The sequence below is a fragment of the Borostomias antarcticus genome, assembly GCF_949987555.1.
Source record: "Borostomias antarcticus genome assembly, chromosome: 2".
NCBI classification, from domain to species: domain Eukaryota; kingdom Metazoa; phylum Chordata; class Actinopteri; order Stomiiformes; family Stomiidae; genus Borostomias; species Borostomias antarcticus.
In genome coordinates this window covers 18886300-18911528 of record NC_140235.1, presented here as the reverse complement: position 1 = coordinate 18911528, position 25229 = coordinate 18886300, and the positions used below count along the sequence as shown (strand labels likewise).

Below are 25229 nucleotides of genomic sequence, written 5' to 3'. Positions count from 1 at the left end.
GCGGTGCTAAAAGCATATGAATTAGTGCCTGAAGCTTACCGTTTGAGGTTTCGGACATGGAAAAGGAAAGAGAACCAGACTCACCTGGAGTTTGCGCGCGACTTGACGCAGCATTTTACGCGCTGGCGTTCTGCTCTGGCGGTAGATAGTTTTGAGGGGCTCTGTGAGCTGATTGTTTTGGAGCAATTTAAAAATGCTGTGCCGGAGCGAATTGCGACATACATCAACGATCAGAAGGATACTACCGCTGGTGAAGTGGCGGCCTTAGCAGACGACTATGTTCTTACGCATAAGCGTGTGTTTGGTGAGGCTCGTACGCGCGAGCCTGGTTTTGAGGGAGTTACCCGTGGGGTATATAGTTCCCCTCTTTCTGCTGGCTCCACCCTCCTAAACCAGTCATGGTGACAGGTGGAATGGTTCCACCCTCCTAAACTGGTCATGGTGCAGGTGGAATGGCTCCGCCCTCCTAAACCAGTCATGGTGACAGGTGGAATGGTTCCACCCTCCTAAACTGGTCATGGTGCAGGTGGAATGGTTCCACCCTCCTAAACTGGTCATGGTGACAGGTGGAATGGTTCCACCCTCCTAAACTGGTCATGGTGCAGGTGGAATGGTTCCACCCTCCTAAACTGGTCATGGTGACAGGTGGAATGGTTCCACCCTCCTAAACTAGTCATGGTGACATTAGAGTGTTTTGAATTCCTTGCAGTGTCCGAATCAAAGGCTGGTTTGGTGGTCTCTGCTACTGCAGTCTTATTGGCTGGGCGTGCGATACATCAAGGGCTCAGACAACGTGGTGGCAGACGCGTTGTCTCGAGCCCCTTCCTCGTGAGACAGCCCTGTTCATTGCCTAGGCTGGTTGCCTTGTTTCGCTCTTGTGTTCTCCTCTTTCTCCTTAAATTGCTTCCCTTAGTACTAGGTTGCTGGGGGGAGTGGTGTGACACAAGGTGTGGGACGTGGTGACGGGCCGGTGGTGAGTTGTGGCGTGGTGGCGTCTCGGGTGCATCTTGGTTCCTGGTACCTTGGTTCCTCGTCCCATTGATGTTGGTCATGTTTTGTTTTGTGCTGCTTTATTCTGTTGTGTTTGTTTTGGTTGTAGGTTCCGGGGGCGGGGCCCCTCCTTGATGGGGGGGGGGTGTGACGACCCAGTAGGGCTGGCCGTCTACTTGGTTGGCTGTCTGCTTGTTTGCAGGTGGGCGGGGCCCAGCCCATTAGGCTAACCAAGTGCACCTGGCCCGTACCTTACCCTACAAATGGAGCAAGCTCATCTTGATCTGCGGCTCTGACCCATTTCCTGTCCGGCAGCGGACATTATTATTCGTTGGAGCACCTCATGTTAAATACACACACATACAGTATGCTTCCACTCATCCATTCACTTGCTTTACACTACTGATTGACTGATTTACATATGTTATATCATGGCACTTTAATAAATTATGTTAACTTTTTGAGATACAACCGTGTGGACTCCATTTTTGTCACAGCCTTAGAGCCGGGTCGTGACACAACCAAACCACAAAACCTAGTCAGATCTGATTATCCTGATGGCTGGTTCTTTAACCTCCTGGACTGATGATCTTGCATTTGGCCCACATTTGCACTTGCTACAAAACTGGGGTCCTGGCATCAGCCATTAAACCCCTAGAACCTGTCCAGAAAGCTGCTGCTCGCCTGGTGTTCAGCCACCCCAAGTTCTCCCACACAACTTCCCTTCTTTGTTCCCTACACTGGCTCCCTGTAGCAGCTTGCATCCAGTTTAAAACTGGCACTAGCCTACAGAGCAATGAAAGGAACAGCCCCCTCCTACCCCCAGGCCATGGTCAAACCCTTGAAATATTGATGGGGACATGTCCCCAGCGTCCCCCCTAAATTCTACGCCCATGGTTCTAACTTGTATGCAGTGTATTTCAGAACAAATAAGGCAGCTCAGCGATTCCAAAAGAGATCCCAAGTCGATCAAAGGCGAGCTTTTAGAACTACCCATGAGCCCCTGCTTCGTATACTGTAATGAAAACGCTGAATAATGAAATAAATTAATTGAACTGTGATTTAGAATTGCAAGAATACTTTAATTTGCCACGTTAACCCTGCCAACACAGACCCCCCCCCCTCAAAAAAAGAGCACGCAAAAATATCTAGTCAATGGCAAATAATGTAAAATGCGCAAGCGCACGCAAACACCAAATCCATATAAATTCTCCCTGCTTGGAGGTCCACTTCTTATGGTCACTCAGGGCTTTCTGCCAGCATCCTGGTGAAGCAGAGGACTGCAGGCTCCTGGGCAGGGTTGCGGATGCTGTAGGCATGTCCTGTTATATGGGGAGAAGAAACGACATGAAGGACAAGACTAAACATACCGCCTCTGAGGACTTTTTAATCTTGAATCGCTTAACTTCAGGGACCAATTTCTCTCTCAGATTAAGCCAAACCTGGACACCTGGTTGTAGACTATGATTAGGCTAATGTGTGTCCAGAGAAAAAGGATCCCCAGTCCTGATTTCTTTACAGAAGTGTTGAGATAAAGTTCTCACCACACGGGATCATGAAGGCTTGTCCAGGGTTGTAATGAGACTCCTTGCCGTTGATGGTCACGCTGACACAACTTGTTAAGACATTATAAACCTTGAATGCAACCAACAAACACTCTAAGTTAGAATGCAATGGCTCATGACTATAGGTAATCCATGCAAGGAGAGGATATCATGATAAAGGACAATAGGAATAAGAAATAGATGGACAGGGGGAGGATGAAAGCAAAGGAGAGACTTAAAGAGGAGTCAACTCACCGAAGTGGTGTTGTGATCCACCGATAGAGGTTTCTTCATGAAGGATCCTAGCAGAATCTTGCCATTGCAGAAGGAGTCAGCCTGCAGATCCACACAGAAGCCAATGGCTCTGCCCCGGTGGCAATACCACTGGAAATGTTCAGGAGTCATCTGACCCCCATCTGTGTAAGGAAAGGAAAGACAAGACAACAATCACGTTTACGTCATAATCTAATAAAGAAGATTTCATCCCTTCATCCTCTTCTTTGTAAGGGATCCCGTTCACGTTTGGCAGATTCTTGACACTTACAACCAGAAACAAAAAAATGCTCGCCCTGCGGCGCTCCAGTATAAAAAAAAAAAGAAAAAAAAGATTGCACAGATGTTTAGAGCTAAACGCTCTTCATCAGACAACAGATTATTTTTGATACTGGAGCCCAGCAGTGCGAGCGTTTTTTGGTTCCTGGTTATAGTTGGGTTTACCTTCGGCTCAGCACCTGCCTTATTTGGCAAGGGGATGTGCGTGTTTATCTTTCTGTTTAGATTCTTGACATTTACCTAAACGATTCTGAGTGATATCAGTGCAAAAACGTAAAGATGCAATCCACAGCACTGATGTCTAGAATTCAACAATCAGTTCATAGAAAACGCATGTAAATGAAAAGTATGTGAAAAGCAGGGGTGGGATTCTGCAGGGATCACAATTCAATTACACAATTTGACTACTGTATACTGATCAAGGTTAATACTAGGGATAGCTGATCAGCAGCACTAGATAGACAGCAGTCCTAGTCTGAGACTGAATTGCGGCCCTGGTCTTACTTTTGATGTTGGTGGGCCACAGCACCCTGAGCCACTCTACTAGCAGGGCCCGGTCCTCCTCCTGCACCAGTAGGGGCCTCAGAGGAGGGCCACACAGGTCAGAGACGCACAGAGTTGGCCGGAGCACCCTGGTTGACGGCAGGCCTGAGGTCGGCAATAGATAGAGAAGTTAGCATAATTGAGTGAATTGATTGATTGACTGAAACCTTTATTTATACTCAGGTGAGCTCTGAGGTGAGGCCACCTCATTTGCAGAGCTGCTGAGTGTACAACAAAATAGAACAACAAAACAATGTACAGTGCACTTAGTTAAAAACAGTTACAGCATGTATCATAAAGAAATTAAATCAGGCATTTCAATTCCGTAAGGGGAGGAAGAACTTCCAACTTTAACTTGGACTGAATGTCATTCCAGGACTTTGGGGCTGCATAAGTAAATGCTGTCCTGCCAAGTCCTGTACTAGTCCGTGGAACTTTAAGTGTGATCCAGTCACTAGAACGTGTTTGATGGACTGGATTATGGTACTATAGTATGGAATTCCATAGTATGGAATTGCATACTATAGCACACAAACAGAAGAAAAAGAAGGGGGTCAATCAAAAACATAATCTTACACATCAACGAGGAGCCAATATTTGTTCCAATGCACTTCGTTAGCGATGCGCATTTCAAAGTATTATACTGTTCTAATAGTATCAAGATTTTTGTTTTCAGATATCTGGAGAGTCGAATGGTCTTTTTGTTTGGTTTTATCTGAAAATATTCCGACACCAAGGCATTCGGTAGGGAACAAATGAACCATTACACAAATACTCACTGTAACTGTTTACTATGAATTGGTTTATTAAATAACAAAAACGAACTGTTACATATGTTGTGTGCTGTTCTGTTGTTTTGTTAGGCCTACCTGTTTGGTTTTGTTGTGTGGTTGTTTTTGTCCCCCTCTACTGTTCTCAATCTCCAAACTCTCAGGGCGCGCACCTGGTTCAAGTCATCAGTTCTCACCTGCTTTCAATTAACTACTTCAATCAACCTGGTCCCTCCCTTCCTATAAATAGTCCTATTTGTCCTCAGTTCTTTCTTACCTGCCTGAGCTGTGGCAGGGCTTTGGTTGTTTATTGGTTTGATGTGAAGCTTCTCTTGTGTTACTCTTTGGTTGTAGTTATGTTAGTTGGTTAAACAGCTTTAGTTATTGTCTGTGATTTAACCCTTTATGTTTTTGTGCACACAGGGGCAGATGACTAGTTGAGATACCCTGGGTCTACATCTCCACACACACGTAGGATTACCTGCTGTCTAACACCCCAGTTTAGAGTGCGCACCACCCACTGTACTTTGAGGTGCCCAGCACCTGTAAAGGGGGGGTGGGGTTTTATTTCGGATTATGCTTTTGTTTGGTGCCACTGTTAGTCCTCTCTGTTCCCTGTGTTGCTATTAAATTCATTATTGCCTATTTTGGTTGTCCTGGTTTTGTGTGACTGCACCCTCATCTGTCCAACCCATTTTTATGTTGCGCTCTGCTTCCTTGGGCCACCAGGGGGCGTAACATAAATGGGGGCTCGTCCGGGATCTTTGATCCTTTCGGGTTGGTGGATGTTGGTGTGCAGTGTGCACGTCGTGTAGGCTGTTAGGTTAGCAGTGTTGCGGTTTGGGTGTCGTGTGAATACATTTGACATGAGTACTTTTGAGCTTGAGGAGTTTCTCAGTGATCCTTCTGTGGAGCGTGTTTACCTCTGTAGGAAGGAGGACTTGCATGCTATTGCAGCCCATTTTGAGGTTACATTATCGCGAAGTTTGGTTAAGGCTGAGTTGAAGGAGGCTGTATTGCGTCTGCTGGTTGATTATAAGGTGCTGGGTACTGGCGCCGGTGTCATTGCTGCCCCGTCTGCAGGGTTATGCGACCTAGAGGATGAGGAGAAGGAGGTGGAGGCGCCTGAGGGGTCCGCTGGGTCGGATGGAGCTCCTAAAGTGGAGACTAGACCTCGTAGTGCTGTGAATCAGCCCACTCCTCTACACTCTACTCCTGAAGGGAGCGATGCCGGGCACAGGCTTCGCATGGCTCAGTTACAGCTTGAGGCGCGAGAGAGAGAAAGAGAAGCTGAGTACAGTCACCGGTTGGCTATGCGTAAACTGGAAATGGAAATGGAGGTGAAACTGAAGGAATTGGAGTTGGCGGCCGCTGCTGCAACTGCCGGTTTTGTTCCCTCTAGTCCTGCTAAGCCCATGGTAGCCGATTCCTCTACGTTCGGTGGGGGGTTTAATGTTAGTAAACACATAGCCCTTGTACCTCAGTTTCGTGAGGATGAGGTAGACTCGTATTTTAATGCATTCGAGCGAGTTGCTACCTCTCTGCAGTGGCCTAAAGAGGTCTGGGCTATATTGCTTCAATGCAAATTGACAGGAAAAACGCAAGAGATTCTGTCCTCTCTGTCTCTGGAAGTCAGTCTGCACTATGAGGTGATAAAGAAAGCTGTGCTCCGCGCATATGAATTAGTGCCTGAGGCATATAGGCAAAAGTTTAGAGGGCACAAAAAGTTGCCTGGTAAAACTTTCGTTGAGTTCGCCCGTGAAAAGGAGACTCAGTTTAATCGATGGTGTAAAGCCAGCTATGTAACCGATTTTTAGTCTCTGTCCGAGTTGATTCTTATAGAAGAATTTAAAAATAGCCTCACAGACCGGCTTGTTACATATCTAAATGAACAGAAGGTGTCGACGTTAGCGCAAGCTGCTGTGCTCGCTGACGAGTTTGTCTTAACCCATAAGCAAACCTTTGGCAGTTCTCGTAATGATGGTAGGGTTTACCCCTCTGCTCCAGTGAAAGCGCAGACTAGTCCGCCCAGCCCATTTTCTACCCGCACTAGCGAGGAACGGGAGTGTTGGCACTGTCATCAGACTGGTCACCTCCGAGCTGACTGTTTCTTGCTAAAATGCAAGTTAGCGCAGCCCAGTAAGCGACCAAAAGAGGTTGGTCTAGTGCAAATGTTGACTAGCCCCATGTCATTACCTTCAGATGGGGTGTGTGACTCCTTGGACTCTAGTTACGCACCATTTGTAATAGATGGGTTTGTGTCCCTCAGTGGTGAGGTGTCAGACCGGTGCCCTGTACGTATACTGAGAGACACCGGAGCAGCGCAGTCGTTTATATTGTCTGATGTGTTGCCCTTCTCTGAGTCGATCAGCGGCTCTTGTATTCTGGTGCAGGGCATCGAAATGGGGTTTGTGTCTATGCCCCTCCACCAGGTGCATCTAGCCTGTGACTTGGTCAAAGGAGTGTTTATGGTGGGTGTGTGTCCGTCTTTGCCCGTGAAGGGAGTGACATTTCTGTTAGGGAATGATATCGCTGGTGGAAAGGTGATCCCAATGTTGGAAGTTTTAGAGCGCCCCACTGTTACGCAGCCCGATGTGTTAGCTCAGGATTTCCCTGACGTATTCTCTTTATGTATGGTCACTCGTTCTCAGGCACGTAGATCGGGAGAAGCGGTTGATCTGTCGGACACCATGTTCGCGACTGCGTTGTCTGACCAGCCTGTTTCCCCAGGTCCACCAGTGTCTACTCAGCCTGCTGTTGAGACCAGCGTTCCGAGTTTGCTTCAGTGTAACAGCCTTGTTTCTGAGACAACACAGTTACCCATGACCCGCAGTAATCTTATCGCTGCTCAGAAGGAGGATGCTGATCTAGCCAAGTGCTTTGCTGCTGCGCTTGATTCAGAGGCGGCTAAAAACAAGGAGGCAGTTTATTTTGTGGAGAACAATCTCCTAATGTGGAGGTGGAGATCACGTTTTGAATCTGACACTGAGTGGAACACGGTGATTCAGATTGTGGTGCCTACTCAATTCCGACAGTCTGTTTTGTCCCTGGCCCACGACTGCCCATGGTCCGGTCATATGGGGATTACCAAGAGCTACGACCGCGTATTGCAGCATTTCTTCTGGCCGGGGTTGAAGCGGGACGTGGCTAGGTTCTGCCGCACCTGCCAGATATGTCAGGTAACAGGAAAACCTAATCAGGTTATTAAGCCTGCCCCTCTTCACCCGATCCCAGCTATGGGGGAGCCGTTTGAGCATGTAATAGTTGATTGTGTTGGTCCCTTGCCCAAAACTAAGTCTGGAAACCAATTCCTGTTAACTATTATGTGTGTAGCCACCCGATACCCTGAAGCGATCCCTCTTAGGAAAATAACATCCCAGGCAGTAGTAAAGGCCCTGATCAAGTTTTTTTCTACGTTTGGTCTTCCTAAGGTGGTCCAAACCGATCAAGGTACCAACTTCCTTTCAGGTGTATTTGAGCAAGTCCTAACATCACTGGCTGTTTCACATCGAATCTCCAGCGCTTACCACCCTGAGTCCCAAGGGGCACTCGAGAGGTGGCATCAGACATTTAAATCAGTGTTGCGAAAATACTGTATGGAGAGCGGTAGGGAGTGGGATGAAGGTGTTCCCCTAGCTTTATTCGCGGTAAGGGAAATTGTACAAGAGTCGCTAGGTTTTAGCCCAGCAGAGCTGGTCTTTGGTCACAGGGGTGAGGGGTCCTTTGAGGGTATTAAAGGACCAGCTGATGGGGGAGAGTTCACCTATACAGAGAAACATGCTTTCTTATGTGAGCCGTTTCAGACAACGACTACATGATGCCTGTCAGATGGCTAAGGATAATCTTGCTTCTGCTCAGGGTAGCATGAAAAGGCAGTTTGACAAGAACGCTCTTTCGCGTTCTTTTGAGCCTGGTGATTTAGTTTTGGTTTTATTACCGACTATTGGTTCTTCTATGTGTGCTCGTTTTTCAGGGCCATATGCTATTGACCGGAGATTAAACGAGACTGATTATGTGGTTAAGACCCCTGACAGAAGACGAAAACACAGAAACACAGAGTATGTCATGTTAACATGTTAAAGCGTTTTTATTCTAGAGGTGAAGGCATGTGTGAGACCCAGAGTGCGCCCGTGGTGGTTGCGGCCGCGGTTGCTTCTCCGGCTGCTGTGAGCGCTAGCGCTCCTCTCCCAGTGAGCGACGAGGATGGTCTGAGTATGCGTAATGTCCAGCAGCAGACCCCTCGGTTGTGCAACTCTGCTATGTTGCTGAACCTTCCCTCTTTGATGCTACATCTCAGTAAAGAACAGGAGGCTGATATATTTCAGCTGATTTCAGATTTTTCCTGTTTGTTTGGAGATGTACCCACCCGCACGACGGTCTTACAGCACGATATCGCTGTGGGTGAGGCAAGACCTTTTAAACAACATCCGTATAGAGTCAATTCCACAAAGAGAGCTCTGATGGAACCGGAAGTCGCTTATTTGATAGAGCATGGTTTAGCAAGTCCCAGTTCCAGTCCATGGAGTTCTCCTTGTTTATTGGTACCGAAACCAGACTCTACGGTTAGATTCTGCACGGATTATCGCAAGGTCAACCAAGTCACTATTCCTGACTCGTTTCCTATGCCCCGGGTAGATGACTGTGTTGACACGATAGGATCGGCTTGTTTTGTTACTAAGCTAGACTTATTAAAAGGGTATTGGCAAGTTCCCCTTTCCTTCCCGTGCTTCTGATATCAGTGCTTTTGTGACCCCTGACTCGTTTCTGCAGTATACAGTAATGGCTTTTGGTATGAGGAATGCTCCGGCCACATTCCAAAGACTGGTCAATATAGTTTTTTCTGGTGTGCCTAATTGTAAGGCTTATTTGGATGATGTGGTGGTTCACTCCTCAGATTGGGAAAATCATGTATCCTCGCTGAGGACAGTTTTCCAGCGTCTGGCTGATGCGTCTCTGACACTGAACTTGGCGAAGTGCGAGTTCGGGAAAGCGACGGTCACATATCTTGGTAAGCAGGTGGGCGGAGGTCAAGTGCGCCCTCTGGAGGCCAAAGTTGCTGCTATAGCCTCCTTCCCTGTGCCAACCACTCGACGTGAGCTGCGCTGGTTTCTAGGCATGGTGGGTTACCACAGAAACTTTTCTACTGTTGCAGCTCCTCTGACTGATTTAATCAGTCCCTTGGTGCCTTACAGGTGGTCAGAGAAATACCAAGTAGCTTTTGACAGCTGTAAAGCTCTGCTGTGTAATGCCCCAGTACTGAGTGCTCCTAGTTTTAGCACCCCCTTTTCTCTTGAGGTGGATGCAAGTTCTACTGGTGCTGGTGCAGTTCTGACTCAGATGGACCCAGATGGTTTTGTCCATCCCGTAGGGTACTTCTCAAAGAAGTTCAGTGGGTGTCAGAGTCGCTACTCCACGATTGAGCAAGAAACATTGGCCTTGCTGCTCGCACTCAAAAGTCTATGTGGGGTGTAGTGTGGAACCTGTGGTTGTTTACACCGATCACAACCCTTTGGTTTTTTTGCATCAGATGCATAACCACAACCAGCGACTAATGCGCTGGTCTCTGATTATTCAGAGCTATAATTTGACTATTCGTCACAAAGGGCGCTGAAAATGTATTTGCTGATGCCTTTTCTCGGGGATAGTCTGTAGGATTTGTTGGACTTTTGTTGGACTATTGTTGGACTATTGTAGTGTATGTGAAGGGGAGGTTGATTTATCGTTAGCCTAACTCTTTATGGGGGGGAGTGTTACATATGTTGTGTGCTGTTCTGTTGTTTTGTTAGGCCTACCTGTGTGGTTTTGTTGTGTGGTTGTTTTTGTCCCCCTCTACTGTTCTCAATCTCCAAACTCTCAGGGCGCGCGCCTGGTTCAAGTCATCAGTTCTCACCTGCTTTCAATTAACTACTTCAATCAACCTGGTCCCTCCCTTCCTATAAATAGTCCTATTTGTCCTCAGTTCTTTCTTACCTGCCTGAGCTGTGGCAGGGCTCTGGTTGGTAGAGCTTGGTTTGGTTTGGTTGTTTATTGGTTTGATGTGAAGCTTCTCTTGTGTTACTCTTTTGGTTGTAGTTATGTTAGTTGGTTAAACAGCTTTAGTTATTGTCTGTGATTTAACCCTTTGTATGTTTTTGTGCACACAGGGGCAGATGACTAGTTGAGATACCCTGGGTCTACATCTCCACACACACACGTAGGATTACCTGCTGTCTAACACCCCAGTTTAGAGTGCGCACCACCCACTGTACTTTGAGGTGCCCAGCACCTGTAAAGGGGGGGTGGGGTTTTATTTCGGATTATGCTTTTGTTTGGTGCCACTGTTAGTCCTCTCTGTTCCCTGTGTTGCTATTAAATTCATTATTGCCTATTTTGGTTGTCCTGGTTTTGTGTGACTGCACCCTCATCTGTCCAACCCATTGTTTTATGTTGCGCTCTGCTTCCTCGGGCCACCAGGGGGCGTAACACGAACGCAATTTGATATAAATTGATTGGGCATGAGAGAGTCCTTGGATATGGAGGCGTAGTGTGCAACACAACCAACATTAGCCGAGGCTCTGCTCGAGTCAACCATTTTTAAGTTAAAGGAGTAGTACAGGGAAAATGCATGCTTAGCCCTGTTTTAAGGTTACTTGTGATCATATACAATGATTCAGATCAAAACGTTGACAAAGCTAGCATTTTCGAGAAAGTTGAAATTGCTCTACCACTGTTTAGGTCATACAATGGATGTGGATGGGCATCTTGAAAAATCATTTAAAAACATTTTAAACTCTCGATTTCAAAGACAAGAAACTCACCTAGGTTTTCGTTGGCGTTCTGGCATATAATTCGCCATAAAGTAAGATTCTAGTTCATCTGGAAAGGCTTTTTAAAAATATTTAGCATCGAATTATTTAGTCGCAGCAAATACGTGTGTAAACTTCCGCTTTAACTGATTCCGATCTTGCGCAATGACTTGATCTCGCGGTAGGCGACGTCTGTGGAATCCGGCTCAGCTTCCTTATTTGAAAAGCTAGCCGCAACAACAAGACAGGCTCGTGCGAAGCATTTGTTTGGGATCTCAACAATGACACGCTATTGTGCCATTGCCAATTGTGGCAAAATCCGTTCATCTGTAACTTGTCATAGACTTTCCTACAACGATCCCACAAGATTGAAGTTGTGGCTAGAATCTCTTTACTTGGACGTAAACACACCCGTGGATATTCTTCGGGTGTTAGATCACCGTGTGTGCGCTTTGCATTTTGAGGACAAATGTTATAAGCCTAGGCTATTCTCGAAGAAATCTCCCAAAAGGGTCTTCCTCAAACGTGATGCTGTTCCGACTTTACATAGAGGAACGACAGAAGACGAACGAGTGGAAGAACTTGTGGTAAGTTCTTATTGCCAGCTGTGTGTGTGTGTGTGGGCGCCCGTGTGTGTGTGTGTTGAAGCATAATAATAGTAATAATCCCTTTGCTAAGACTAACTTTAGAAAAATAGAATTGTAAGAAGTGGTCTTACAGCATGAAATTATCAAAACTATAGATTTATTCGCTCGGACATGAATACTAGTGGTAAAAGCAGGACTCACTTTCAACAGGCAAGGAGGCAGACTCATGGACCGAAAGGTTTGCCATGTCAGCTGTTAGCAACAGGTCCCACTCAGTACAGCACAAATTTTCCTCTTCGGTGGGCATCTGTCGGCAATGTTTGCAAGCACACCACCAAAGACCCGTGGTTCGTGGTATAGCGACAGCTTCATCGACCGTCTCTGGCTCAGCGGTTCGGCGAGCCTCAATCTCTTCCATTTGCTGCAGTTCCTCCTCACTATATTCAGGCTCGAAACGATAAGCGCTGCCGTCAAAGTCTAATTCCTCGCGATCACATTCATACTCTTCTAGATCAACCATTTTGATAAGCGTTTTCTGAACTTTAGCCTAGGGCTTCCTTGTCTGTGAGCGAAAGAGTAGCGTGAGCAGTGAGCAAACTAGCTAGCCTAGCTAACATAAACAATAGCTACCGTAAGTAGTTCCGCTTCCTGAATCACCTCTGCGGATTGATCTACACATCTACAACGGTCGCGTCAATACAAGTCAATGGATTTCATAAAATGATCAATAAAACCCTACAGGATTCATACTTTGCGGCGAATTTGATGTCAGAACACTAGGGCTGCCCCCCAATAGTCGACTTAACGTTAGTCGACGAGAAGAGTCCTAGTCAAGCAAGTTTTCATTAGTCGCTTAATCGCAGAAAGAAAAAAAAACCTCAAAATCTGCTTGGGATAACAATGTCCAGGGCCGGCCCGTATGTATAGACGGACTAGGCAATTGCCTAGAGCGGCACTTTGGCAAGGGCGGCAAAATGTGAGCCAACCAAGGGTACATTTTTTATAAAAAAAATAAAAAATCTAGGCGCGTCAATGGTTGAGCCTGCGTGATTGACACATTCCTCGTGGCTGAGGAATGTGTCTGCACCTGCCGCCGCCTCCCCCCTCGCCCCCAGCTCTCACGAGCCATGACTGAGGGAAAATTGAAGCATGTTGTCCAAACGAGCCAAATTATCTGGCAGAGACTACAAAAAAGAGACTATTGAAGGACCAAGCACTCCAAAAACAGAGGGGTTCGTTGTTTAAATATATTGATCCCACCGGGAGTAGCAAGGATGACGCACCTTCTTCAAATCCACGACCGAACCAAGAGACTGCTAGCACTAGTAACATTAGCACAACTACCTCCCTTGCTCCAGAAGAAGCAGCAGGTGCTAGCTTTAGCAGCATCGGAGCAGACAGGCCGCCTTCAAATCTACCGTCAAGCCCACAATGTCAGGAGATTGCCAAACTACCAACTACAGGCATTTGTCCACAAGAAGAAACAGCATGCTAGCTGTAGCACTAGCAGGACAATGACAAGAGCCGATGCTAACGTTAGCCTGCCTCCAGGACCAGATCTACCGTCAAGTTCACAAGCAACTTTTTGCGGAGTTGACTCCGGCTTCTGGAGAACGCAGTTTCTCAAAGTTGAAACTAATAAAAAACTACCTTCGTAGTACAATGACAAAGGACAGACTGAAATGGACTTGCAACGCTCTCCATAGAACACGAACTGGCACAGAGAATCGAAGTTGAGGATGGAATTGACCTTCGCTGCGATGAAGGCACGTCGTGCCGCTTCTGAAAGGTAGGCTAATCATAAATATGAAGCTAATCTTCATTTTCTCTCTAGTCGTTTAAACTGCTTGCGCAAATGCGCACATTCATGCGTGTGTGTGTTTTACGTACATGATAAAGTGGTATAGGACTGAGATTTACACTGGTATTATTTAGTTGGAGAATCTGCTGATATAATGTGCTTGCGCAAATGCGCACATTTCGTGTGTGTGCGTGTATGCGTTTGTTTTACGCACATAGGAGAGGTGCACTCGTATTTAGCTTGAGGAGCTGAAAATGGATTATTTGGAAAACAGATGTGCTGTAAATAATTTGTAACCAGGTTATATTTATTATTTATTTTAATTTATTTATTAAAATCTGTCCTGATGAAGGTGGCAACACCGAAACGTTGTTAAAAAGATTAAAGCAGAGAAAAAGTGTGTGCGGGAGTCTTGTATTTCTCATTTTATATTTATTATGCAGACATTAGTTTTATTTGTATGGATCCCGCATACTGCGTCATGCATACTGAAGCTAATATTGTTGACACCGAGCACCTATAAGGCATATGTATGGCATGTTGGTGTTTGTGTATTGTTGCTGGTTTTCGCTTTATATTGGCCTTTGTGTTGTTGTCGGTATGGTAGGCCTACGTTGCTAATAGAGAGCGGCATAATTGCTTTTCGCCTAGAGCGGCAGAAATGCACAGGCCGGGCCTGGCGAGAAGCCAACGTAGGCCTAATTCTTTTCATCGTTCTCATTCGTTCGGCCTCTTATTAAGAAATGTGCGTATAGCCTATAATAGGCCAGCTACATTTTCGTTTGCATTCTGACCTCAGAAAATTGAGTTCTCATGTAGCTCCCATTTATTTCTTCACTGATCGCTCGGCTGTTGTGAAAAATGAAATGTGTGTGGGCTACTTTTGTTTTCCGTGTTACATTTTGTTGTGCTATATGACTGTTTAAATAAATGAGTAATAAAATGTTGTTCAGTCTCCTTGCTGTGTTGCCAAATGCCGACACATTGAGAATGTATTATTCAATTCTGCTGCCGCTCGCTCCGTGTGTATGGTAAGGTTATATGTATAATAATAATAATCATAATAATAAAGGAACGACTAGTTGACTAGTCGCTTGAAATGAGGACTTCTAGTCGAGCAGGAAAATCTTTAGTCGGGGGCAGGCCTACAGAACACCAACGGACACCAATTACACCCTCGGTGAGCTTAACATGTTTTAAGGGTTTAACATGTTTTTGAATGATTTTTCAAGATGCCCATCCACATCCATTGTATGACCAAAACGGTGGTAGAGCAATTATCAACTTTCTCGAAAATGCTAGTTTTGTCAATGTTTTGATCTGAACCATTGTATATGATAATAAGTAACCTTAAAACAGGGCTAAACATGCGTTTTCCCTTTACTACTCCTTTAATGCTTCCGTTAAGTGTGAGAAGCCTGACAGCGGCAGTAGGCCAGCATTATAGCTCAACACATCTGCATACACTTTTTAGCTTGTAATTAAATCATTTCATATGTCAATGGGGATAAAGTTACACAGTACAATATTTAAGTATTTAATTTAAATGGTAAATGGACTGCACTTATATAGCGCTTTTCCACCTTAGCAGGACTCAAAGCGCTCTCATTCCCCCATTCACACACTCACACACCAATGGCGGTAGCTGCCATACAAGGTGCTAAACTGCTCACTAGGAGCAATTTGGGGTTAGGTGTCTTGCTCAAGGACACTTCGACATGTGGACAGTCAGAGCTGGGATTCGAACCACTGACCCTTCGATCATTGAACGACCCGCTCTACCAACTGAGCTACAGCCGCCCTGTTAAACAAAGATTTCCCATTTTTAAAAAGGCCAAAACATTTTTTCTGCTTCAAAAATTGAAACTATGCTACACAAAAAAAATCTATACTACTGTCAGTACTATGGGTATTAAAAATGATTTCCTTGCTTGAGAAATCTGCAAATGCTTTGACAAGGTACAACATAGTAGCAGGCTACCCATGCCCAGTTCGTTTCAAGTCCCTAGATTGTTGTTAAAATTTATACGCACTTGGAAATTGTATCCAAATTATTTTTTAAATGCCAATTTTGCTGTCATCTTGTATTGAATCTCTTAGCTGGTAACATGGAGACATGAACCATATACGTGTATGTGACATTTCAGATCAATCTGTTTATGAGGAGTTACCTTTTATAGGTTTTTCAAAATATTCAACTTGAAGTGAAATCCATCATGGCAGACCTTATGAGTTCTTGAGGCAAATGTGTTCCCCATGAGGAAAGACATAAGTGTACAAAGTTTCATACATTTTTGTAGAATGGCATGGAAATGCTGGCATTTTGAAAGGTGCGTTTTGAATCGGTTACTAATACCGAATTCTACCGGACGAATCATGGTTATTATTTCTGGCATAGTTACTCATGGTCTCTAGTTGCAGCATGCAAATTAGAGCATTTTTGGTCAAGGACTTTTTGTGTTATCCAGTAAAACCTTTGTGGACCAACCAACCAACCAACCTACCAACAAAGCGAGCTATAGAGCTGCTGCTCACAGCTAAAGAAAAATAATAAAAATAGGCCTACAATTTATTTTTTCAAAAAACAAACAAACAAAATAGGCTATGCTCAAATTACTACCGTCAGTACAGGTATTCGAATACACAAATACCTATGTTGCCCATCCCTATCTATATCTCTGTTTGTGTAGGCAACTACAGCTGTCAAAAGATAGTGCTCTAGGGGTAATGTTGTAAAACTGAATTTAGAACTTACTCAAATCTTCGTTTTGTTCATACTGCTCCAGCTCAATCATGGAGGACGGCCCACTCTGGAAACCCTTCAACCTATTTGTTAAAAACACAACAAAAAAGACTTCTCATTAATAATCTATTCAAACAATCCATCCAAGGCTGAAAGGGGGAAAAAAACGTGAGAGCACTCACATGTTGTCTGACAGGCGATTGTTATTGCCGGGCCAGTTCAGCATCTGAGAGGTGGCACTTCTCTCCACAGCACTGGCGCTCTCATCAAAGGAAATGCGGCCCCCGGCAGGCTCCTGACCCAGGTCCTCATCCTCGGCATTAGAGCCTTCTCTGGTGAGGCTTCTCTGGGCAGACCCCTGCTCCTGGGGGGTAGAGAGCCGTTTACGCCCTCTCTTCTGGAAGGTCCTGGTAGCAGACAGATCCTTCTTCTTCGGCATCAGGGAGCCACCGCGAGGCTTCGGAGTACGGATCGTGTTGCCATTCAGAAGTGGCCTGAGTGGCAGGGACTTGCGTGGTTTGGGCTGCGTCCCCTTTGTCTTACCCCGTTTGCCCTTCTCGGAGCCTGGTTTCCTGGGCGGTGAGGCGGTGGTCTCCACGTTAACGGGAGACGTGTCGAGTTCCAACCAGTTGCTGGGAGTTTTCCGCCGCCGTTTCTCTGAGACGTGATCCTTTGGTCTCTGGGGAGCGATGGGGTCGAGTATGCTGGGTAATTTTCTATTTGGGGTGTGAGAGTACACCCTGTCAAACACCTTTTCTCCTGCAAAGTCACAAACAACACAGATCAGCACATATCAAATTAGTAGTGTGTATTTTTCCAAAAGTCCACCTAGACCTCTACACACCATCTCATCTTTTAGCATTATACACGTTTCATTTAAAAGTAAAGCACTTAAAAATTGTAAGAGAAGTCAGTGTGGGAGGCGTGTCCAGCTATCTACCAGCCTTACCTGGAGTGAAGATGAGCCGTCTGATTGGGCTGGGCTGGGGGCTGAGCACTCCCTGGTCCTGGTCCTGCTCGACTGTGTTCACCCCCACTTCCTCCTCTGTCTGAACAGGCTTCTCTTGACGGCCCTTCCTCAGCTTCGGCTCCAGGGAGCCACCGCGAGGCTTCGGAGTACGGATCGTGTTGCCATTCAGAAGTGGCCTGAGTGGCAGGGACTTGCGTGGTTTGGGCTGCGTCCCCTTTGTCTTACCCCATTTGCCCTTCTCGGAGCCTGGTTTCCTGGGCGGTGAGGCGGTGGTCTCCACGTTAACGGGAGACGTGTTGAGTTCCCACCAGTTGCCGGGAGTTTTCCGCCGCCGTTTCTCCGGGACGTGATCCTTTGGTCTCTGGGGTGTGAAGGGGTCGAGTGTGCTGGGTAATTTTCCATTTGGGGTGTGAGAGTACACCCTGTCGAACACCTCTTTACCTGGAAAGTCCCAAACAGTAAAGCACTTTAGAATTATGATAGAAATCAGTGTGGAAGGTGTGTCCAGCTATCTGCCAACCTTACCTGGAGTGAAGGTGTGCTGCCTGACCTCTCCCTGGTCCTGCTCGACTGTGTTCACCTCCCCTTCCTCCTCTGTCTGAACAGGCTTCTCTTGACTGGCCTTCCTCTTCTGGGCCCGTCTGGCCCTCCTGGTAGCCTTCTTTGGCCTCAGGTCTGAGGGCTGCTTGGATGAGCGCTCTGTTTGCCTCCTGTCCCTCTCTTCCTGACCACCTTCCAGCTTCTCTTCTGCAGGGAAACAAGAAAAGAGTGATAAGAGGAGATACATGACGACTGATTAGTCATAAGTTTAACTTTAAAAATCACACTGACCCATTTCATCATATACTGTATACACAAAACAAAATAGGACTACTCAAAGACGATTGCTACTTGTGTTCTCTGATTTAAACTGGTGAGTGAGGCCTTACTTAGCACAGGGGGAATATTCCCAGTCCTCCGAACTAGCGCTAGACATTTCTAGAAGTCTCCCGCAAGTAACAATTCACAAAGCTGTGTGGAGCCGTGGACCATCTTTTTCTTCTGAATGGGGAGACATTTTTTGCTACGAGAAAGGGGCGGAGCTGACCTCATTGCTAGGAATGATATGCTTCATGAGCGTGCTTGTGATTATGACCCTCTGTGATTGATGACAGCTGCTTCCTGTTCATATTCTACCTGTCTAGTGTGTGAACTGAGTGTATAAACTGTTCACATTCTACCCATCTAGTGTGTAAACTGTTCTCACATTCTACCTGTCTAGTGTATAAACTGGTATTACATTCTACCTGTCTAGTGTATAAACTGTTCCCATTCTACCTGTCTAGTGTATAAACTGATATTACATTCTACATGTCTAGTGTATAAACTGTTCACATTCTACCCATCTAGTGTAAAAACTGTTGTCACACATTCTAAAAAAGACTTATAATAAAGACTTCTTGACAGACAAGCACACTTAACATCTCCTGACCCTTAACATCTCCTGACCCTTAGCACTGGAGCCACACAACCTTGTGTGCTCCCTTGCTCTAGTCACTCCACACAAACAACTGCAACACCAGGGATCCATCTGTCAAGCTCCTGAACTCCTGAGTGGATGCATTTGCCTAATCTCCAGTGAGGACGAGTCTGCCCATTGTCGGGAGGTTGATCACCTGGCTTCCTGGTGCACTTGTAACAGTCTGGAGCTCAACGCCTGCAGATGGTTGTAGACTTCAGAAGGAGCCCCCCCCCCTCTCCTGCACCCCTTTGCCTGAATGGGTTGACAGTTTACTCTGTATAATCATTCAAGTTCCTGGGCACCATCACATCGCAGGACCTCAAGTGGCAGAACATCATCCCCATCACCAAGAAGGTACAACAGAGGATGTTCTTCCTGCCCCAACTGAAGAAATTCAATTTGCCACAGACAATCATGGAGTAGTCCTACACGGCCATTACCGTCTGGTATGGTGCCTCTACAGCCAGGGACGAGGAAAAACCCGTCTGGCCAAATCCTCATGCAACCTGAACAGTTTCTTCCCCAGACAGTGGGGCTCACATACAAGTGAACTACTGGGCACTCACCAATGCTGCCTGCACTGAATGTTCACTTTTCTCAATTTCCATTATTGCACAAATAGTTGTCACTTTCATCTCTGGCGTTATGGGCTTGACTACCTCCCTCACTGGGTCCACAATAAACCCAGTGAGTTTATTGCTCTGTTAGCAAAACAGCTTGCCAATAGCGATGCAAATTAAGTGCAGCAGGCATTCACCTTTAGGAATTATTTTACATGTAGTCTCTCTAAAAGTCCTCTCCACCACACCCCAATTTCCCTAGGTTTAAGAGCTATCGTAACGTAACTTTGTGAATTTTCAACTTTTAAAATTGGGAGTGAAAGTGAAACGCCCAATTTTCTCTAAATTTGGCCATTTAGGAGCACTTTTGTTTGCCTTCAGATGTTCTGTGAATATGGTCCATGGCTGGGTTACCTGATGGACCCAGGACCCCTGGAGCATCCTCCTCCTTGCCTGGCTGCTCCGTCTCCTCCTCCGAGCCCCACACAGGACCAGGGCTCACTGCAGCGTCTGGCTCCTCCGTCTCCTCTCTCCTCCCCTTGGCGGACTTGCCCCTGCCCTTCTTGGGCTTGTCCTCGCCATCACCTCCGGCTTTCCATTCCTTCCCTCTCAAGGATTTCACCGCCCTCTTCCCCATTTTCGTAGCGGGTTTCGCTTTGCCAGACCTAGCGGCCGCGCCCTCTCCGGGTTCATCGTCCTCGCTCTCGCCTGCGGCCGATGACATCGCAGTCTGTCTTTTCCTCGTGGATGGCTGTTCGTCTCGGGCTGTGATGTCATCTACGGGGCAGTCGTCTTGACCGGCGATCCCGTCGGCCTCTGCGTCAGGCCCCGCCTCCCTCCTGGGACTAGAGTTCTTCTTTTCCCTCTCCTTGGCAGCACGTTTCCTGGCTGCGGACGTTGAGGGGACGGGCATGTGTGAAGATGTGCCTCCAAACACCGCTTTCCCTTTCTTCCCTTTAACTGTCCGTTCTGCAGCGTGAGGTTCCTCTGGCGGAGCGCTCCCAGCTCCCCCTCCTGATTTCGGCCTCCCAGCAGCCGTCTCTGATTGGTCGCCCTGCGGCGCCGTGTCTGCGGACACATCCTGGTTGGATGAAGAGGTCTGAGCTTTGCCCTGCTTCGCTCGAGCTTTACTCTGGTTGGGGTTGGTTTTCTTAGGGATGGTGAACCAGCGAGGGCTGTCGTCCTCCAGAATCATAAATTCATCGTCCTCTGGCTCGGGTGGAAGAGCAGGTTCCTTCACTGGAGACGACATCCACGAACTGAAAAGATACAGGCGGTCAGGTGCTGATTCTGCCAGCTCCTTTGTGGTGCTAGCAGCCTCAGAGCACAGTCAGTGTGGCCTTGGCCTTACGTAAACCAGAGCATTGCGCTATGGTAATTAGCAGTCAGTTGAAAACAAATGTAGAGAATAATCTTAATAAACTTTACCATGCAGGTTTAGACTGGATGCTCTCTCTCAGCTTCAGCAAAAAATCAGACATGTCTTTGCCACTTCGTTTGGACTGGGAAGGTCTGGGCTCCGGTGGAGGATGGGCCTGGGTCTGCTGCTTCAGTGCCGTGACTGGAGGGCAGGCTCTCACTTGCCTTGTGATGATAAGTAATGACAAACAAAACAGAGAACTGAATACATTTCAAAGCATGGATAAAATACACTTGTGTACTTGAGTATGCATGGATGGATACAAAACGTAAACCCATATAAAGGTGTGCTGGGAGATCTATGATCAGGCAGGTATGAGTGCATTCTTACAGTGGCAATGATTCCTCTGGTAACGTTTTGCTGTGGCAGCCCGTAATCTTAACCGGAGGAGGGTCCATTTCAGCATCATCACCTCTAAAATGGAGGATTAAGAGGACAACATTATGCACTTTTTAATCACAGTATCAGATCGACAATTATAACAAAAATCAGGATGTTGGTCACAACAACACTACTCCAAACGAACACTTCCTTACCCGCCGGCTGCAGGAGAGGTTATGAGCACCGGAGACAGGGGCAGTAAGTCTACTTGTCCCCCAGACACAGCTTTGCCATCTTGTATGGACTGGGTCTGGGTTTGCCGCTTCAGTGTTGTGACTGGAGGGCTGGATCTCGATTGCCTGGTGATGAACAACAACGGAGCAAAACAAACAAAACAGATTAATACAGTTATTTCAAAGCATAATAACAACAATAATAATTAATAATAATAACAATAATAATTCAATTTATTTATAAAGCACTTTTCATTGTCAGGCAATCTCAATGTGCTGAAACAATCACAAATATATAGAATGGATAAAATACACGTATGTAGATGTACACAGTATGCATGGATGGATATAAAACATAACCCATATAAAGGTGTTGTAGGAGATCTATGATCAGTGCAGGTATGAGTGCATTCTTACTGGGGCAGTGATTCCTCTGGTAACGTTTTGCTGGTGCTGCACGCCGCAGGTAAATCATAGCTGCCACAGCAAAGGAAAGGGGAAAGCAAACGGTTAGAAATCTTTGAAAATATTTTTCTGCCCAAACGCACTTTTGAAATAATTCTTTAATCTCCATATGACCCTAGTGTTGGGCTCCACATTTCTCAGCACCACTATTTTTTTGGAGACATGCCATAGCCAAGTTTCTGTTCTCAATTGTCCAGATGAGTTGAAAAAAGCCAATGCTAACAACCAGGACAGTCAGGTAGACTAAAACAAATTAACATTTGCCTGCCTGCTATGAAATAAGACAATGTAGCCATAACCAGCAATGTATGTTAAGTATATGAATATTAAAGCTGAATCAACCACTGTTGCCTAAGTTACACACAGTAGCTAGTGTGAAATGGAGAGAATGATATAAATCGTTTAAATCACTTAAGACAATGTAAAGCTGATTGTAGTCCAACTATGCAGGAAATCAGCTATGTAAATAAAGCTTTATATCATTAATTGATGAATGAAGGAAGAGTATTCTCATTGAAATGAGTCAAAATGTCTCACCAAGGTGTTTCTGCCTTCCTGTTATGATCTGGTGTCTCACATTTGCCAGGCAAGGCAAACTTAACTGGAGGAGAGTCCATTTCAGCATCATCACCTCTACAATGGACAGACAATAAGTGTGCACTTTTTAATCACAATATCACAACTACACATTAGGATGTCACAACAATACTACTGCGAACAAACACTTACCTGCCTACTGCAGGACAAGTTGTGAGCACCGGAGACAGAGGCGGTAAGTTATCCTCTCCCCCAGAGAGAGAATCTGTAGAAATTCACAAAGGTCTGGTAAATTTAGGTACAGAATTAGGTGATCTAGAAACAGGGTGCCATTGTGTGAATGGTGTAGGGACAGGGGCCGGTTGCACAAAACATCTTAAGTTTTTCCCTTAAGTATTACCCTTAAGGGTTAATTTCCCCTTAGTTAAGGGAATTACTTAAGGGTGTTGCACAGAATCCCTTACAAGGTTTCCTTAGCTAAGGGGAAACGTTAAGGGTTTTCATACAAGGAAAGAGATTTTACAGCAGTAAAATTGTAGTTTCCATGGTGACCATTGGTTTGCTTGCACGTGACCGGCTATCTGTCACAACACTACACTGGGAAGTCCTGAGACGCTGGGGAAAATGTCTGAGGAGAAAAAGAGAAAGCCGAACTGGTCTGAGGAAGAGAAAGTTGATGGAGTGTTGATTTTTCCGATTAATAAATTGCTCCTCGTACTGGGTGGGTGCTTGAATCTTGATGCGCGTCCCGTCTATCACCCCGCACACTTTCGGGAAGCCGGCAACATTAAAAAAGTGCGCCGCTACCGCATCCTCCTCCCGTTTAGATGGGAAGTTGACCATCTCATCCAGCAGACCGGTAAGGGCGTTTGATACCCGGTGAACCACATGGCACACAGTAGAACGGTGGACATGAATAATGTCTGCGAGGACCGACTGAAAAGATCCCGTCGCATAAAATCGGAGCGCAATCATCAATTTTAACGGGGCTGGAAGCGCATAGCTTCAGAAGGTTGGGTGGTCCAAGCCCAGGCGGTCGGACAAGTCAAAAATGGACTGTCGATCAAATCTGTAATTAAATATCAGTTGTTCCTCACTAAGAGCGTCTAGTGGGTTCTCCCTGTCGCGGAACACTCTTCTTGGGACTCGATTTCCATTGTTTATGTTCATAAACGCAGCCATAACTTAGCTAAGGTTGGGGTAGAGGTCCCTTATGTTTTTTCCCTTATTTTGCTTGCTAAGGTCTTTTGTGCAACACCTTAACTGACTTTAAGGGACTCCTTAAGTATTATACCGAGATAAGTAGAAAACCTTAAATATTTGAGGGACATCTTAAGGAAACCTTAAGGGGAATACTTAAGGGTGTTTGTGCAACAGATTTTATTTTAAGGAAACCTTAAGTCAGAACTTAAGGGAAATATTAACTTAAGATGTTTTGTGCAACCGGCCCCAGATGCTCACCCACATCTGACAATTCTCAGCCATAAAAAGGACAGAAAACTTGGCTTTTAGGGCAAACCCGAGCAATATCACATCACACATTTGATTCTGTTCTTACCCATATCATCAAAGATATTTTCAAGGTCGCTCAAGGACACCTGTTGATTTTGCAATCTTGTGGGTACGCTGTCATTAGAAACAGGATACAGAATCAAAATCTGTTTATGGCCATTGTAGTTTTTCAATGTACTAAGAATTTGCTTTCGGACATGGTGCATAACATTGAGACAACATTGGACAGACAGGGACGAGACAGGACAATGCAAAGACAGGACAGTGCATAGATGGATCACTGACTAAGAAGCAAATTATGCAAGCTAATGTGATGTCAAGCAACATTAGGACTAATTTTGATCCTACCACTCTTGACTTGGGATGTAACGGAGCTTCTTCTGCGGTCTCTCCTGTGAATATATAGAGGTTTAACTATTTGCATAATAGTCACATTAGCGCACTGACACAATGTATCATGCAATGAATGCAAATAAATAAATTCAAGTCATTTGGAGACTATATAATGAACTGTACACTGAGCAGAATCACATGAAGGACAAGAAAAGACTGATGCCGCAACCGCAAAACAACAAAACATGCCTCGCAGCATCACTTTAGCGTTGCTAGTCTCCATAATTACATGCTGACAATCGTGAAAGACAAATATCGTGTAGTCTGGTCCAGAGAGAGGGGGTGAGGTCGTAAAGGGCCCCGCTTTAGCGTTACTCTAGAATAGGTAGCTTTGGCTAACGTTAGCTAGTGTTACCTGATTTGTTAGGAAGATAACAGTCCACTGCCTAGTTTACCGTAGCTAACGTTATAAGGCAAACTATGGCTCATAGCATTACTCTATTGCCCCAGAGCTCTTATGAGCCTGAGCATATGCAGTATAAACTAACGTTAGGCTAAGTGGACTGCTATCTTGTTAACATTAGCTAGTAAACTAGGCTTTAAGGTAGCTAGCTAATCGTAACGTTTTAGCGTCACATACCAGTGGTGGATGTGTGAAGTCCATTGTGTTTGTCAGACGGTCGCTTCCTTTGATTGCTATATAAATCGATGCTGGTACTGTGTTAGCTAGTAACGTTAGCTGGGTGTTAGCAGCTAACCCTAATTATGGTTAGCCAGTGCCATTTACCTTGTTAACGTTAGCTAAGGGGAGAGAGTCGATTTGGTTAGCTGCACACTATTCTAAACTAGCTAGCGCTAGGCTACCGTTAACTTAATGTAGCTAGCTGGCTAACGTTACCTCAGTCTCGCTACGTTACCGCCATTTCTCATGACCAATACGTCTGCAGGTCACATCGCATATGTATTCCAACATTGCAAAACAGTAGCCAGCTATATATAGATATATTCGCAATAAAAAAAAGCTAATTAGCTGGCTATCCTGTCCGGATAATTCGAACCTCG

General features: G+C 45.7%; 1 protein-coding gene across 1 annotated transcript; it reads right to left on the bottom strand.

Moving 5' to 3' along the window:
- Positions 1–2115: 2115 nt before the first annotated feature.
- On the bottom strand, positions 2116–25229 carry LOC311328535 (uncharacterized protein). Its single transcript, XM_084461291.1, has 18 exons — positions 24808–25229; positions 24183–24226; positions 23881–23948; positions 22515–22587; positions 22323–22418; positions 21738–21797; positions 21303–21446; positions 21097–21180; positions 20775–20930; positions 19761–20605; positions 17811–18032; positions 17265–17726; positions 16498–17074; positions 16328–16398; positions 3591–3734; positions 2790–2950; positions 2535–2625; positions 2116–2312 (listed from the first exon to the last, which is right to left on the bottom strand). The coding sequence occupies exons 1-18, from the start codon at positions 24829–24831 to the stop codon at positions 2230–2232; spliced, it is 3405 nt and encodes a 1134-aa protein (XP_084317417.1). The 5' UTR covers positions 24832–25229; the 3' UTR covers positions 2116–2229.